At 38.9% G+C, this 12738-nt stretch overlaps 1 protein-coding gene across 6 annotated transcripts in view; it reads left to right on the top strand.

Moving 5' to 3' along the window:
* Positions 1–12738, top strand: part of DST (dystonin) — a 290047-nt gene that overhangs the window by 79022 nt on the left and 198287 nt on the right. For all 6 annotated transcript variants that reach the window (XM_054279827.1, XM_054279824.1, XM_054279823.1 and 3 more), the window contains one exon: positions 8782–8843. In XM_054279827.1, coding sequence (XP_054135802.1) covers positions 8782–8843 — 62 coding nt within the window. The remainder of the gene's footprint in view (positions 1–8781; positions 8844–12738) is intronic.

The following is a 12738-nucleotide window of genomic DNA, read 5'->3' as shown; positions in this document are numbered from 1 at the left end:
TTTTATTGCTGTGTCTGTATGAGAATCTGATAAGCCCATCTAATCATTTAACAGAGTATTGTGGGTATGTGAGGCTAAACATTGGGTTTGTTTTACAGCAAGGTAGCAACATATCTTTCAGACAGAGCACTGTATTTTGCAAAGCCTTTTACAAGAGCAAATAGAATTTACGTGTGACTAAGGACTTCCTTTATTTTATAGCTATTTTGGTTTCATTGCAAGTATACTACTAACGTATCAAAGCAATTAATTTCAGATTTTAATAGACATATCAATCAAACTGATTATCCTGATAATTAATTGCAAAGAATTGCGGAGTTTCAAAGATAAGCATCGTTCCAGATCACAGCATTTAAAATTCTGTAATATTTTAAGTCCTCTCTCCATGAATTAATCTGCACTTTTGTTTCATTCCTTTGCTTGGAAGGCTTGGAGGGTGCTGTAATGGGTCACTGGAGTTGGCTGAACAAACATGCATCAAGTAAAGCACAGAGGAAAAGACAATATCTCTGGATTATGTTTGCAGCTGTTGCATTCAAGACAACTTCATCGGGAAGCCCACTTCAGTGATGACTGAATGTAATGCAAAAAAACCCGCTGAAGTAGTCCAGTTTATTTTCAGTCCTTGTAGTTCTTATTATGTGTTTTCTGCCAACTTTTGTAAGACTTGCCAGTCTTTGATGCATTTATGTCTGTTGTCAAATTTAGTTCACATTCAGCCTACAAATTACATTTCTCATTTCTTTAAAGAGCATTTTTTCTGAAAACATTTGCATTTTTATAGCTGAATGCATACTCACAGAAACAACACGGCAAGTGAAATTTCCAATACTATTTTGTAAAAGAGAAATAAAAATATTCTGTTTGAAAAAATATGTCAGAGCTTCTAAACAGTTTTGTATTTAATGAAGGCTGAATCTTAATGACAGAAGCTAATGGGGGCTTAACTTAGTGAAATGTAGCTGTTAACTTCACAATGAAGGTAAGTTTGGTCTTATTTGACTGAAATTCCAAAAAAACCCAAATAATTTCTAGTTCATTCTCAACTCTTACTGCATATAGTTCACAGTTTAATAAAAATAGAGCATGAAGGGGAATGAGATTTCAGAATAAGTGGGCAAAACTTTTTATTCTGATTCATCTTTGTAATCAGATCAGCTGTATATGTGACTTTTCATCCCAATGTGTGAGATTTGATTGGTTTTCAGAGGAAATTAAACTGGAAAGAGATTTAAATTTTTCACTGACTTAACTGAAGCAACCAGAAAAATTAGAAGAAGACCTGAGGTTTGTATTTCATTGCTATTTAAATGAACAACACAAAGCTTAAGATAGGTGTAAATTTGAAATTCTTCCATAGCTGTGTTCCATTCCACATCTGATGTGACATGATATACAAAGTGAAATTTTTTGGGAGTTTGATTAGGAGAATGCAGAAGAGGAGCCACTCTTGTGAAAGAACCTTGCCAAACCAGTGCAGACCTCATCAGAGGGCAGTATTGAGTGGGATGTGTTTTCTGAAAAAACACAGGATAGATGATCCCAATTGTCAAATTTTTATTTGTGAGAGTGGCAGTTGACTGTGGGAAACAATGGAGAAGCCCTGTTTCACCTCAGCAGTGTTCCCCTCTCATGGCAGCTGGAAGTGAATGTCTTGGTAACAATTCAGAAGGATCCAGTGGGACTTTTCTCATCCTTGGGTGGTATGTGGTTAAAAATAGTACTAGCAATGATGGAAACACCAGCACATAATGCAAGCTCTTCTTCAAGGGTTTAAACATAAATAAAAACTGTTTTGGATGTGAGAATTTTCCCCTAGGTTATTCTGGTTGCTGATGGAAACTTTGCTTGAATAACCCAGCTTTCCCCTGTGGCACTGCATCAGTTTCAAGTTTCAGGTATGTGGGAGTAGCACAGTGGGAAAGGAGCTCCTTGTGCCTCTTCCTTTTTTCTGGAAAGCTGCATGTGTATATATGCAGTGGCAGCATCTTTCATGCCTCTTTATGTATGTGTGGACCACATAAGTGGTAGTTGAAATGTCCCATCCCTAGGCCAGATGAGTTGGAGTTCAAGCTTGTCATGAATGTGGAAGTGATGGAATAAGCAGAAAGTGGGAAAGAGGAATGAAATAATTTCACCTGAATGAGTAAGAATTTAAAAGTGGGGCTTAGGTTTTCATTATTTTTAAATGACCCTCAGTTAAATTATATATTTCAAGAATTTGTGCTTTACTTATAAATGCCTAACCACATTCATTTTTGCTTGTGTTTCTTAAATAGTAGGCTATATCCTATGTGTAGGGGTCCTTTGTGTACTGCTTGTGTGCCCTGCTGCCTCTTGGGGTTTTGTTTTTTGTTTTGCAATTCTTTCAACAAGGTGAAGCCCCATCATTGCGACTTATCTGAAATCTCTTATCCAGATTTCACTATCTGGACTTGTTAAATATATGTATAATTATATATATATTTAGCTTGAATTCTTCCTTCTCACATGTGGACCATACCTCTCTCTTGATTCATGCCCATACTATCTTTCTTCTCTAATTAAAGGGTGTACCTTACCAGTCTGTCTCTAGTTATGCACTTGTTTTGTATCTGGATGACAAGGCCTCCATTCAATTCTAAAAAAAATAAATTAAATAATGTGATGTTGACTCCAAAACAGGTTTCCTACAAACTGCTGACATTATTCCCTAAATCTCCTGATACATGAATACCAGTATTTATAGAAATAAATTAAATATTAGGAGTTCCAATTTCATATATTTGAGAGGAAGCTGATCAAATTAAAAAAAAAAAAAGGGGGTAAAATATAAGACGTTGCTTTTAAACTTGACAGATGTCTCCTACTCAACATCTGAATTAAAAATAGCACCATTATACATTAAAATGCATCAAGTGTTATTTGAAATATAAAACATAAAGCACTATCTGTAGCAAAATATTCTGTTAGAAGAAACAAATGCCTAAGAAGGAACTGGATTCTCATGTGAGGTTACTATGAGAAAACTGTCATATTCACCCAGGACTTTTGAAGGTGAAGATAATAAGAACTTGGAGATCCTTTAGCCAACTACCTAAATTTTCATGATAAATACTAAGTGTACAATTCTAGTTCTCTGTCACTTTGGTTAAGTATTGGAGAGGTTCAGGATTCCTGCAACTATCACCCTTGTAGACTTGTTTATCTTGACTACTGTACTGGGGTTGATTATAAAAAAACCCTGGCCTCTAAATCTATTTTTTCAGTATTTTTTAGAATTTCTACAACATTTACCATAGATTGATATTTTTATGTAGAAGGATATATGAATTTTTTATTATGGGAAGGGGCATTGGTAAAGTATGTAAGATTTTCCATGCTATGTGTCTTAATGGAGGTTTGACACAACAGCAGACAGTTCATAGCATTGGTCAGTACTCATACACTTTCATAATGGAGTTTCATTTTATTTGCTCCTAAATTGATCTAGGTAAGGCTATAACTAAGAATACTCACTAATTAATTACATGAAAGGTTATTACCTGTTATTAAGGTTATTCAACCCTTCCATTTGGAAAAACCTGTAGTTTTAACTTATCAAATTAGCCTTGTTTGAACTGAGATTTTACCTTCCTGGAGACTGTTTCAGATGGTGGTGGGTTTGTTGAACCTGTCCCCCAGTTCCTAATTAATGAGCAAGAATGAATAATTGGTATAGGCATGGAAGGCCTGTGAGAAGTTAGGATCAAGTTTGGATGAGCAGGAGCTCCAAGATAAGGCATTTTCTGAATTGGATTTCTTCCCTAGTTCTCACATATTTTGTGATTCTGGGTAATGCCCTAAAACAAACGCTTTCCCAAGAGACCATACATTATTATGCTCTATTTTCTGTGATGTGATGTTGGAGATACCAGGGTCTACCTTAAAAAGGAATGTTAGCAGTACCAGAGAAAACCCTATCATTAAATGAATTTTATGTTCAGAGCTTAAAAAATGCTGAATGAATTGGTGCTCCATTTTCAACAACATGAAATACATTATTGAATAACTGGTTCTTAAATGAGTAGCATTTCTTCTATGCTATAGACAGCAGTATTCTAAAAAAGCATTAACAATACAATACATATTATAAATAGCAACAATACGTATAGAAAAACTAGTGCATTTGTATATGAGTATGAATATAAGTGAGATATAGGAGTAAGACGTGAGTTTTCTTATATAAATACAGGAAAACTACCTATCAGGACTTTTGCAAATTACCCAGGCAAATGTAGAAAAACCTGTTGACTATCTGGCCATTCATGTATGCAAAACAGTATCAGCAGAGAAGCAAACATAACTTAGCAATGCCAAAAGCTGCCTAAGAAAATGAGATTTCTTTTTTTAAGTCTGTCACGAGGTGTAGGAACTCCAAACTTTGATACTGTCACCATTAAAATGAAGAAAGCAGAAACTGGCAGCTCATCTGGGGAATAAGGAGTTTGTATTCCTGCACTCATTTTGCATTTCCTTATGTCACTGTGGGGAATGGCACATTGTTCTGCTCATTCAAGCTGGTGGCATCTGGTGTGCTTGCTCAGAGAAGGTTTCAGGTTTGTCTTGAGGTGGAGAGGAGCACTCAGTGGCTTCTGCAAGTGAGCCCCAACAACCCCACACAGTGCTACAGGCTGGGGGCAGAGTGGCTGGAAAGCTGCCTGGTGGAAAGGACCTGGGAGTGCTGATCCACAGTGGCTGAACATGAGCCAGTGTGTGTGCCCAGGTGGCCAGGAAGGCTCATACATCCTAGCCTGTACCAGCAATAGTGTGGCCAGCAGGAGCAGGGCAGGGATTGTCCCCCTGCACTCAGCACTGCTGGGGCCACACCTCCAGTGCTGGGTCCAGCTCTGGGCCCCTCACTGTGAGAAAGACATTGAGGGGCTGGAGTGAGTCCAGGGAAGGGCAGTGGGGCTGGGGCAGGGTCTGGAGCACAAGGGCTGTGAGGAGCAGCTGAGGGAGCTGGGGGTGTGTAGCCTGGAGAAAAAGAGGCTCAGAGGGGATTTTACTGCTCTCCACAACTGCCTGAAAAGAAGCTGTAACCAGGTGGGGTTAGTCCCCTCTCCCAAGCAACAAGTGACAGGACAAGAGGAAATGGCCTCAAATTGTATCAGAGGAGGTTGAGGTTGGACATTAGGAAGAATTTCTTCACAGAAAGGTTGTCAAACGCTGGACCAGGCTGTCCAGGAAAGTAACTGAATCACCATCCCTGGAGGTATTTCAAAGACTTTTAGATGTGGCACTTAGGGACATGGTTTAGCAGTGGACTTGGCAGTTGATTGTTACCTGTTAAAGATCTTCTCCAACCTAAGCAGGTTTGTGATTCTCCCCAGGAGAGCACTGAAAAGACATCAATGCCATATGTTGCCTTTGGTGTAATCCTGATAGTGAACTTGACTTCCAGAGAAGCTGTTCTGATTCCAGACACTCAGAGCCATGTAATTTTTGGTGGTTTGTGGAAGGGAGCATTGGTGTTAGAAGGATCTGGCTCCTGAGTTTGTGCTTGGAATTGAGGAAATCAAAAGTGCACAGATGGAGACCTTAGTTGCAGCAACTGATTTTTAAGCTGAAATACTCCAATTTGAAACCTCTTTAGATGCCTCTGTGTTATAGTGTAGGTTCATAAAATGGGCTGTGAAGTTATTCAGACGGGTGACATTTTACTGAGCTACTTTCCAGGCACATAAAGCATGAAAAACTTTGAGTTTGTCTGATATATCTGAATAGTGTCTGCAGATAAAAGTGGATGAGCTTAAGTTGATTAATTAACCACAGAGGGTTAATTGTGATAATCTGTAGATCAGATTATCTAACAATATGTGCTTTCTTTCTGCAACTCCTGCTTCACCTGTGTTCTTAAATTACCTTAATGAGTATCTGGCTGCTGGGTTCAGGGTGACTCTTTCCTTGCCGCTCGCTGCTGGTAGAGGAAAAAAACCAGACTTCCTTGTTTGGAAAGTTCAACATTTGTACTCAAATATCTATTAGTGCACCTAAACATTCAAAAAAACCCCTCAAACACAGATCCTTAATTTTTATCTTGTTGTTCTGACTTAAAGCCAGAGGGCTCACAGTTTTGCCTGCTCGGACAGCATATGGGCTGTTTGCTCCTGTTTTTTTAAAAAAGGGGTGTTGCTACTCTGTGTCAGGCAGGAGAAGCCCTGGTCACTCCTTGGCTCTCCTTTCCCTGAAGAGAAAGGGAGCTCTGAAGTCTCCAAGGGCAGAATGAGAGAGTGTGGTGAGGACACCAAGGCGCAGAATGCAGAGCTGGTGGGGATCATGTGCTGCATGGGTCAGTAACGCAGCCGGAGCGGGGCTGCCTGCGGGACAGGGCAGAGCTCTCTGTGGGGGCTTTCTGTGGGTTTCCTTCCTCAGCTGGTGTTTATGTGGTCATTTACCTGTTTTCTGCTTCATCTGGGGAGTTTCGTTTGGTGTGCTGTGCTCTGAGCTCGAGCGCACTGAACACTGGCGCTGTGTTTTTTCTCTTGGCGTGCATTTGCTGTTCTGGGGGCATTTGGGTTTTAGATTTAAAATCACAGTTGTGGTGTTTTGGTGGCCTTTCCCCCCTTTAATACTGATGTCTGTCACAACATGACAGGTGTCAGCTTTCCTCTTCCTTATGCATTTGGGTCTGTCAGTTACGGAATTTTTCTGAGTGTTTGTGTAATATATATGTATATATAAAGGAACGAGGGTAGTAACCATCAATTCTTTTGTGTATGTTAGCATTTTAATTGAAAACAGAGTTGAAATGAATAATGACTTTGTGTTCTAACATGATACAAGAAAGTGAATTATTCAACCTTTTGTTTTTCTAACTGTCATCAAAGTAACATTTACCAAAATGTAAACTTCTGTGTATTTGGTCAAAACGAGGTGGGATTACCTTAGTAAAAAAGACACTTTGTACACATTGTGAAATCCTGCAGTTGAGAAACTTTGTCTTCTTTTAAAAAGAGTACTCATAATGAAACAGTTAAAAGTGAAAGTGTTTCTGGACTTATTTTATTTCTGATATTTTCTGTTCTCTACATTTACTTAATCAAATCTTCCACTTTATTATGATAAATCACTTACGTCAGAAATGGTGTCTTGTTAGGTGAAGGCTATGGAGAAATATATGTATAGCAAAAGATTTTCTTAATCTGCCAGATTTTTTTTTCCCCAGTAGTACAGCTTTGCTCTCTAGTTTCTCTATCTCCTCTTTATTTGGGTCTTCAAGTAGAAGAAAAGACTGTAGAGCTATGAAGTGGGGGGAAAAAGCATATGCCGGAAGCTTAGAATATGTTGAGTGGTGTGGAAAAAGCATTTAGGAAACAGCACCTCTTCTGCACAGAGCCAAACGTACAAGCACAGTTCACATTCTGCCTGAAGATTTCATTGCCACAGTGAGCTGGGGCTGTAAAAGTTATGGATGTGTTAAAAAGGATTGGAAAAAAAACAGAAAAAAAATGTATCTATGACTATTAAATGCAAAGATATGAATGAACATGTATAAAGTCTGTGAGTCACATAAGAGGGCTATGCAAAGGCTTCACAGGCTTTTACTTGTTTTCTTTTTGCTTTTGTTCCTCAACAGTCATTTCTCACTGCTGTTAGGAACCCCATAAGGTGCTCAGTTTGGCCCAGGATGAACTCTTGTATGATATCTTGCTGTTTTGAAAGACTTCAGTATCGTACTATGGATTTGAAAGACCTTCTGTGAATTTATTTTAATTTATTAATTGTTATAGTTGACCAACCTGAAAACTGTATTTTTTAATGTAAAATACAGGACCTGGTTCAGTCTTTTAGTGATGGCAATAGGTACATAGGGATTTTGTTTTGCTACCTGAGCCCATTGCTCATTCTCAGCCACAGTGCAAGTAGCCTGAGTCAATGAAACAGCTGCAGTTGTGTTGTACAGGACTGAAGGACTCTTGCTATTTTAGACAGGCACAGGTGGTCCCAGTCCTGAGACACTGTGACTCCTGCTCTGGGGAGCCCTGGGATGGTGACCAGGCTCTGTAGCTGTTGTGCTGGCTGTGGCCCTGCTCAGGTAGCTGGAGATAGCTCTTGTGCTGGGGTGGTTGTTAGGTTTTCTCCAGTGTGGCTTGGCAGAACACATGCTCCCTATCCATAAGTGGGATGCTTTCTTACCCCGAGTCCATTGCATTTATTATTTCTGCTCAGCATTTCATGGGCAATCATTGATGCTGACTGTCATGCCAGGGAGCAAACTGCTGGCTGGGCCCCATACCTGGGTTAGTGGACATCCCTGCTTATTTTGCAGAGGGTTGGGAGTCCTTTCCCTGGCTGAAGCTGTAACTAGCCCTTGTGTGTTTGAACAAGGGTGCTGTGCCAGTTGAAAAGCATAATGATTGAGAAAGTTAGCTTTCATATCACAACAAATTTTCTATTGCCCAATACACTAGTAACAATTTGATGATATAGACCATGAGTAGCATTTATAGTTCTTAAGAGTTTGCCATGACCTTTTCAGTGCATTGTGAGTGCCAGTTTACTTTTTCAAGGCAGTTAGATTTTTGTCAGTAGGCTACTGTTGCCCTGGAGGAACTCACCTGGAGTGTCAGGAAAATCGTGCTGTGATGTACTGAAAAAAACCCAATTTCTGTGCTATTATTTTGATTAGACATTTTGGAGCTTTTGCAGGCTGTTCTGTTTTTAAAATTTATTAGAAAAGTAATTTTCTAAAGGTCTTAAAAAATCTTCTGCATGATTTGTAGAGCTGTTAAAACATTTGTTTTTCCTTTTTTCCTCTAGATGAGCGTGACAAAGTACAAAAGAAGACATTCACAAAATGGATAAATCAGCATCTCATGAAGGTCAGTTGTTATTTCTGTCTTGTCTGGATGACTGATTGCTACAGCAGTGATTGTGTCTTTTACAACATGTTTGATTTCAGGATGCAGCTGTGTTACATGTAAGGAAGATCTTAAATTGTGAGGTTTATGCGTGTGCTTTGTCTTTGAGGAGTCATGAGGGAGTTGAAATGCTGCCCAAGGATGATCTGATGGAGTACTTGAATTTGAAATTAAAATGAGTCTAAGTTGATTTCTTTCTATAAGGCTTGGCTCATTTTTGGAATTTGTGTGTCATGGCTGTAGTACCACAGCAAAAGCAAGTGAAGGAAAAAATATTTGAAATACCATGCTGAGGAGAGGGAAATGACCTTGAGAGATCTCTAGATTATCCTGTGGCATCAATATGCTGCTCATGGATTAGAAATAAGGCTTTCCAGGGGCAAAAGTCACTTTTCAATATCTTTCTTTTCAATAGCAGTGAACTTTGCTTCAGGGACAGACCATATTATTTTAACACTGTGTACAGATTTTAGTTGACAGAGAACTAAAAGCTGTGAGTTCACCTTGACTGCATGGCCCTTCAGTTCTAAATTTGCTAAATTTGCTGTCTCTGGAGAAACAGATTGTATAATTACTTGACATAACTTCCTTTGATCTTCCCCCTCACTCTGAGGTTGAATTCATGTAAAATTCACATTAGATGAAAATGTATCTGAGTTGATGAAAATAAAAACTGTCAGAGTTGAGATTTAATTAATGAGTGCAATGTTAAAATTCTGTTGGAAAGATCTCCTTGTATTCATGTTTAGAGAAAAATAGAGTTTTTTAGGGAACAACTTCATTATTTCTCTTTCTTGTGGCTACTCTTGCAGATATTTGAGCAATATTGGACACCGAAACAAAAGAGAGTTCCTACAGGGTTGTGGATTTTTTTCCCCCTGCATCTTTAAAAATTTTGGGATGTATGTAGCTCTTGGGAATAGTGTAATATGGGAAATTAACCAGGCTTGGAACTGAAGTTGGACTCAAATTTGTCTTTTGTAAGACACCTCTCTTGCAGAGGGATCTTTTGGTCCTTCTCATCATGACTGAGCCATCAGCCATCATGTTTCTATCAGCCTCTGTGCAGCGTAAAACCTTTCTGTGGGCAGGGTGAGTGTGGAGTCGCAGAACTGCTCATCCCAATCGGTTTCCCTTTGTGAATTTTGTTAGACCCAAGGGAAGCATGCTGTGTCTAGAAACAGCTGCTCCAGGGACCCCTTCTGTGCAGAAGTCTCCTCTCTTTATTCCTAAAACATCCAAGTGGCCCCATCTCCCTGCAGAAAATTTTACTTGCTAATGAGAAAAGACAAAAGGCAGTTCTGCAGCCTTCCTTTAGTGAATTTTGCCTCATGTTTATAATATAAGAAATGTATCCATTGTAGAATACTTCAGAGAAATTAAAGGGGAAAAAAAAGCATCCAGGAAGGTTGCCAGGACTCAGGAAGTAAAATGCAATATCCAAATTAACCATCAGGCATGTCTTCAACTAATTGAGAGTAATTGTTGTCATGTTATAGAGCCGACTCATGTTTTTGTGTATTAAAGAAGCATTTTAAAAATGCAGCTTTAGTTTTCTGTGGGATGCAGAAAAGCCTATGTGAAGCTTTTTGGAGATCAATCCTTTAATATGGGTTAAAAATAGTGCCTTATTTTACAGGAGAGCAGTGTACTGAAAATGATATTTCTATACAATTTCATTTTACACATTTCTAAAATATGCATAGTCATCATTTCCATGCTGTCAGCCTCTTGGGAGTAGCTTAAAAGAGATTTGGATTCTAAACCCATAAAGAAATGAGGGTAAAGAGTTCACTCCAAATCCTTTTGCGTTGCTTGCCAAGGTCAGTGGCCTTAGACCTTCATTTCCAAATAGTTCTGGGTTGGGTGATTGCAGAGGAATACAGATAGAAGAGACGGATGGGGTGTGTTGACTGTGTGTATTGCTGGCCTTGATCTTCATCTCAAATTGCTCACTTTAGAATTCAATTTAAGGGTTTCTAGTTCATACAAATATATTTTGACTATAGCTCTTCCATTAACTTGGAATTTATGTAGCAACTCAACTTTGTCTTCTGGAAATAGTTTGAAAGCAAGTGGTGATAAAGTTGTCAGATTTCTGTTCTTAGACATTGTTTCTAGAACCGTGACTTCTATGGATTTAAAATCAATGTTTCAAGTGTTCTCTGTCTTAAGACATAAGGACCTATTTAGAAAGCAAACAGGATAATGTGGAGGGAATGTAGAAAAATAGCACAGTAAATGAGTGCATTTCTAGCAGAGACAATGGCCTTCTCCTAGGCAGTGCACTGAATTGAACCTCATTTCCAGCTGCCTCATATTTCATACAAATTCTATTCAACTCATATTTGCACATTCACTGTGAATACCTTGTTTCAGACGAACCATTTGGGAATTGTCTCATTTCAGGCATTGCAATAGGTTTATTTGAGCTGGTTACCCAGATTTGGTTTAGCAGATGACTGAGGGAACAGGCCCTTTTCAGTGTTCCTCCACTAAGACGTCTACCTAAGGGGAAGATGAATTTTATCCTAGAAATGCTTTTGCTCCACTGACTGTTAAAGGAAGTCATGTCTGTCATGTGTAGGGTCCAACAAGAAGCAGAAAAGATGATAGTGAAAATTATGAGAGTTCTTGGGAAAGACCAGACCACACATGTGGACATGTCCCCACTATGGGCTTGGGGATGGATCACATTTTAATTTCATCTTTTTTCCCCTCCTATTTGTGCTCTTTGCTTTCTTTTTCCTGTTTCTTTTCTCTGTGCTCTGATTATTCTTTTGCTTTTATTTTTTCTCTTTTCTCATCTCTTTTCACATTTCCCTTTTTTATTTAGTGCTTTCCTTCCTCATTCTAATTAAACTCCTATTTTCCTGCAGTCCTTGAGAAAGTCCCAAATTTGCATGCTTTTATACCAATATATCTAAGAGGTTTTATTCTAGGTCAGCAGAAATGATGATTTTATGAGTTCCCATATTTTGCTGGGGAATGGCATGGGAGCCTACTGTCACTCTGCTAATTAAGTTCTATATTTATGGTGTTTACTAAGTAACCACAAAGAACCAGATGACTATAAATATTTACTCTTCTGCTGTCTGTTGCCCATCTCTGGTTGCATTAGATTCAAAATGTGTAAATGCATAATATTTAAAATTCAGTGTTAGTCCCTTGTCAGTTTAGTTGAGCAGTAAAGCATGTTATGTGCTTTGCTAAAGTAGAAACATAGTCATTGCAGAAATATTTCCTGCTTGTGTTCTTGAGATACCTAGTTTTTGACAGGTATGCAGCGTGTTATTTGCAAAATTCAGCTGTTCAAGTTATCTTTGAATTCCACAGTTTAAGGTCAAGTGGACTGTCTCTAAGTTTTTTTAATGCTAATTTTTTTTAATGCTGAAATTTTTCTTTTGAATTGATAACAGATTTTCTGAGGACTGGTTGGAGCTTTAGAGTTGCTAAGGCTACTGTTTGCTGTCTGATGGTGTGGCTCCAGTTTAAATGTTATCTTTTATGTCTTGTTGACATACAGACTGGAGAGGTGAGATATTGGACTTTAGACTAGCCTGCTGCTGTGGTATGAGCTGCCAGGGAGAGTTCACATGCCCGTGTGTGTGGTGGTGGGGCAGAGGTCTCCTCTCTCCTCTCTTCTTGGAAGCAGCCTCTGCTTCCAGCAAGTGTTTCACTCTGCTGCTGTAAAAATAGGGTGTTAAATCTTGCTTGAGCAGTAAGTAACCCTTGATGTGACACGAGCCGGTAAATTTGTGGCTGCATGTTTTATTCTAGTGTAGTGTTCTCATGGTCCTAAAGTGCCCAAGGAGAAATCCAGCCTCCATGAAAGCCCAGAAATTCTTCCTGACAT

Source organism: Melozone crissalis, unplaced genomic scaffold, assembly GCF_028551555.1.
Source record: "Melozone crissalis strain CALT ecotype California unplaced genomic scaffold, PUWL_Pcris_2 ptg000027l_1, whole genome shotgun sequence".
Classification (NCBI taxonomy): Eukaryota; Metazoa; Chordata; class Aves; order Passeriformes; family Passerellidae; genus Melozone; species Melozone crissalis.
Note: the sequence above shows the minus strand (reverse complement) of the source record. Positions and strands in the feature narration are given on the sequence as shown.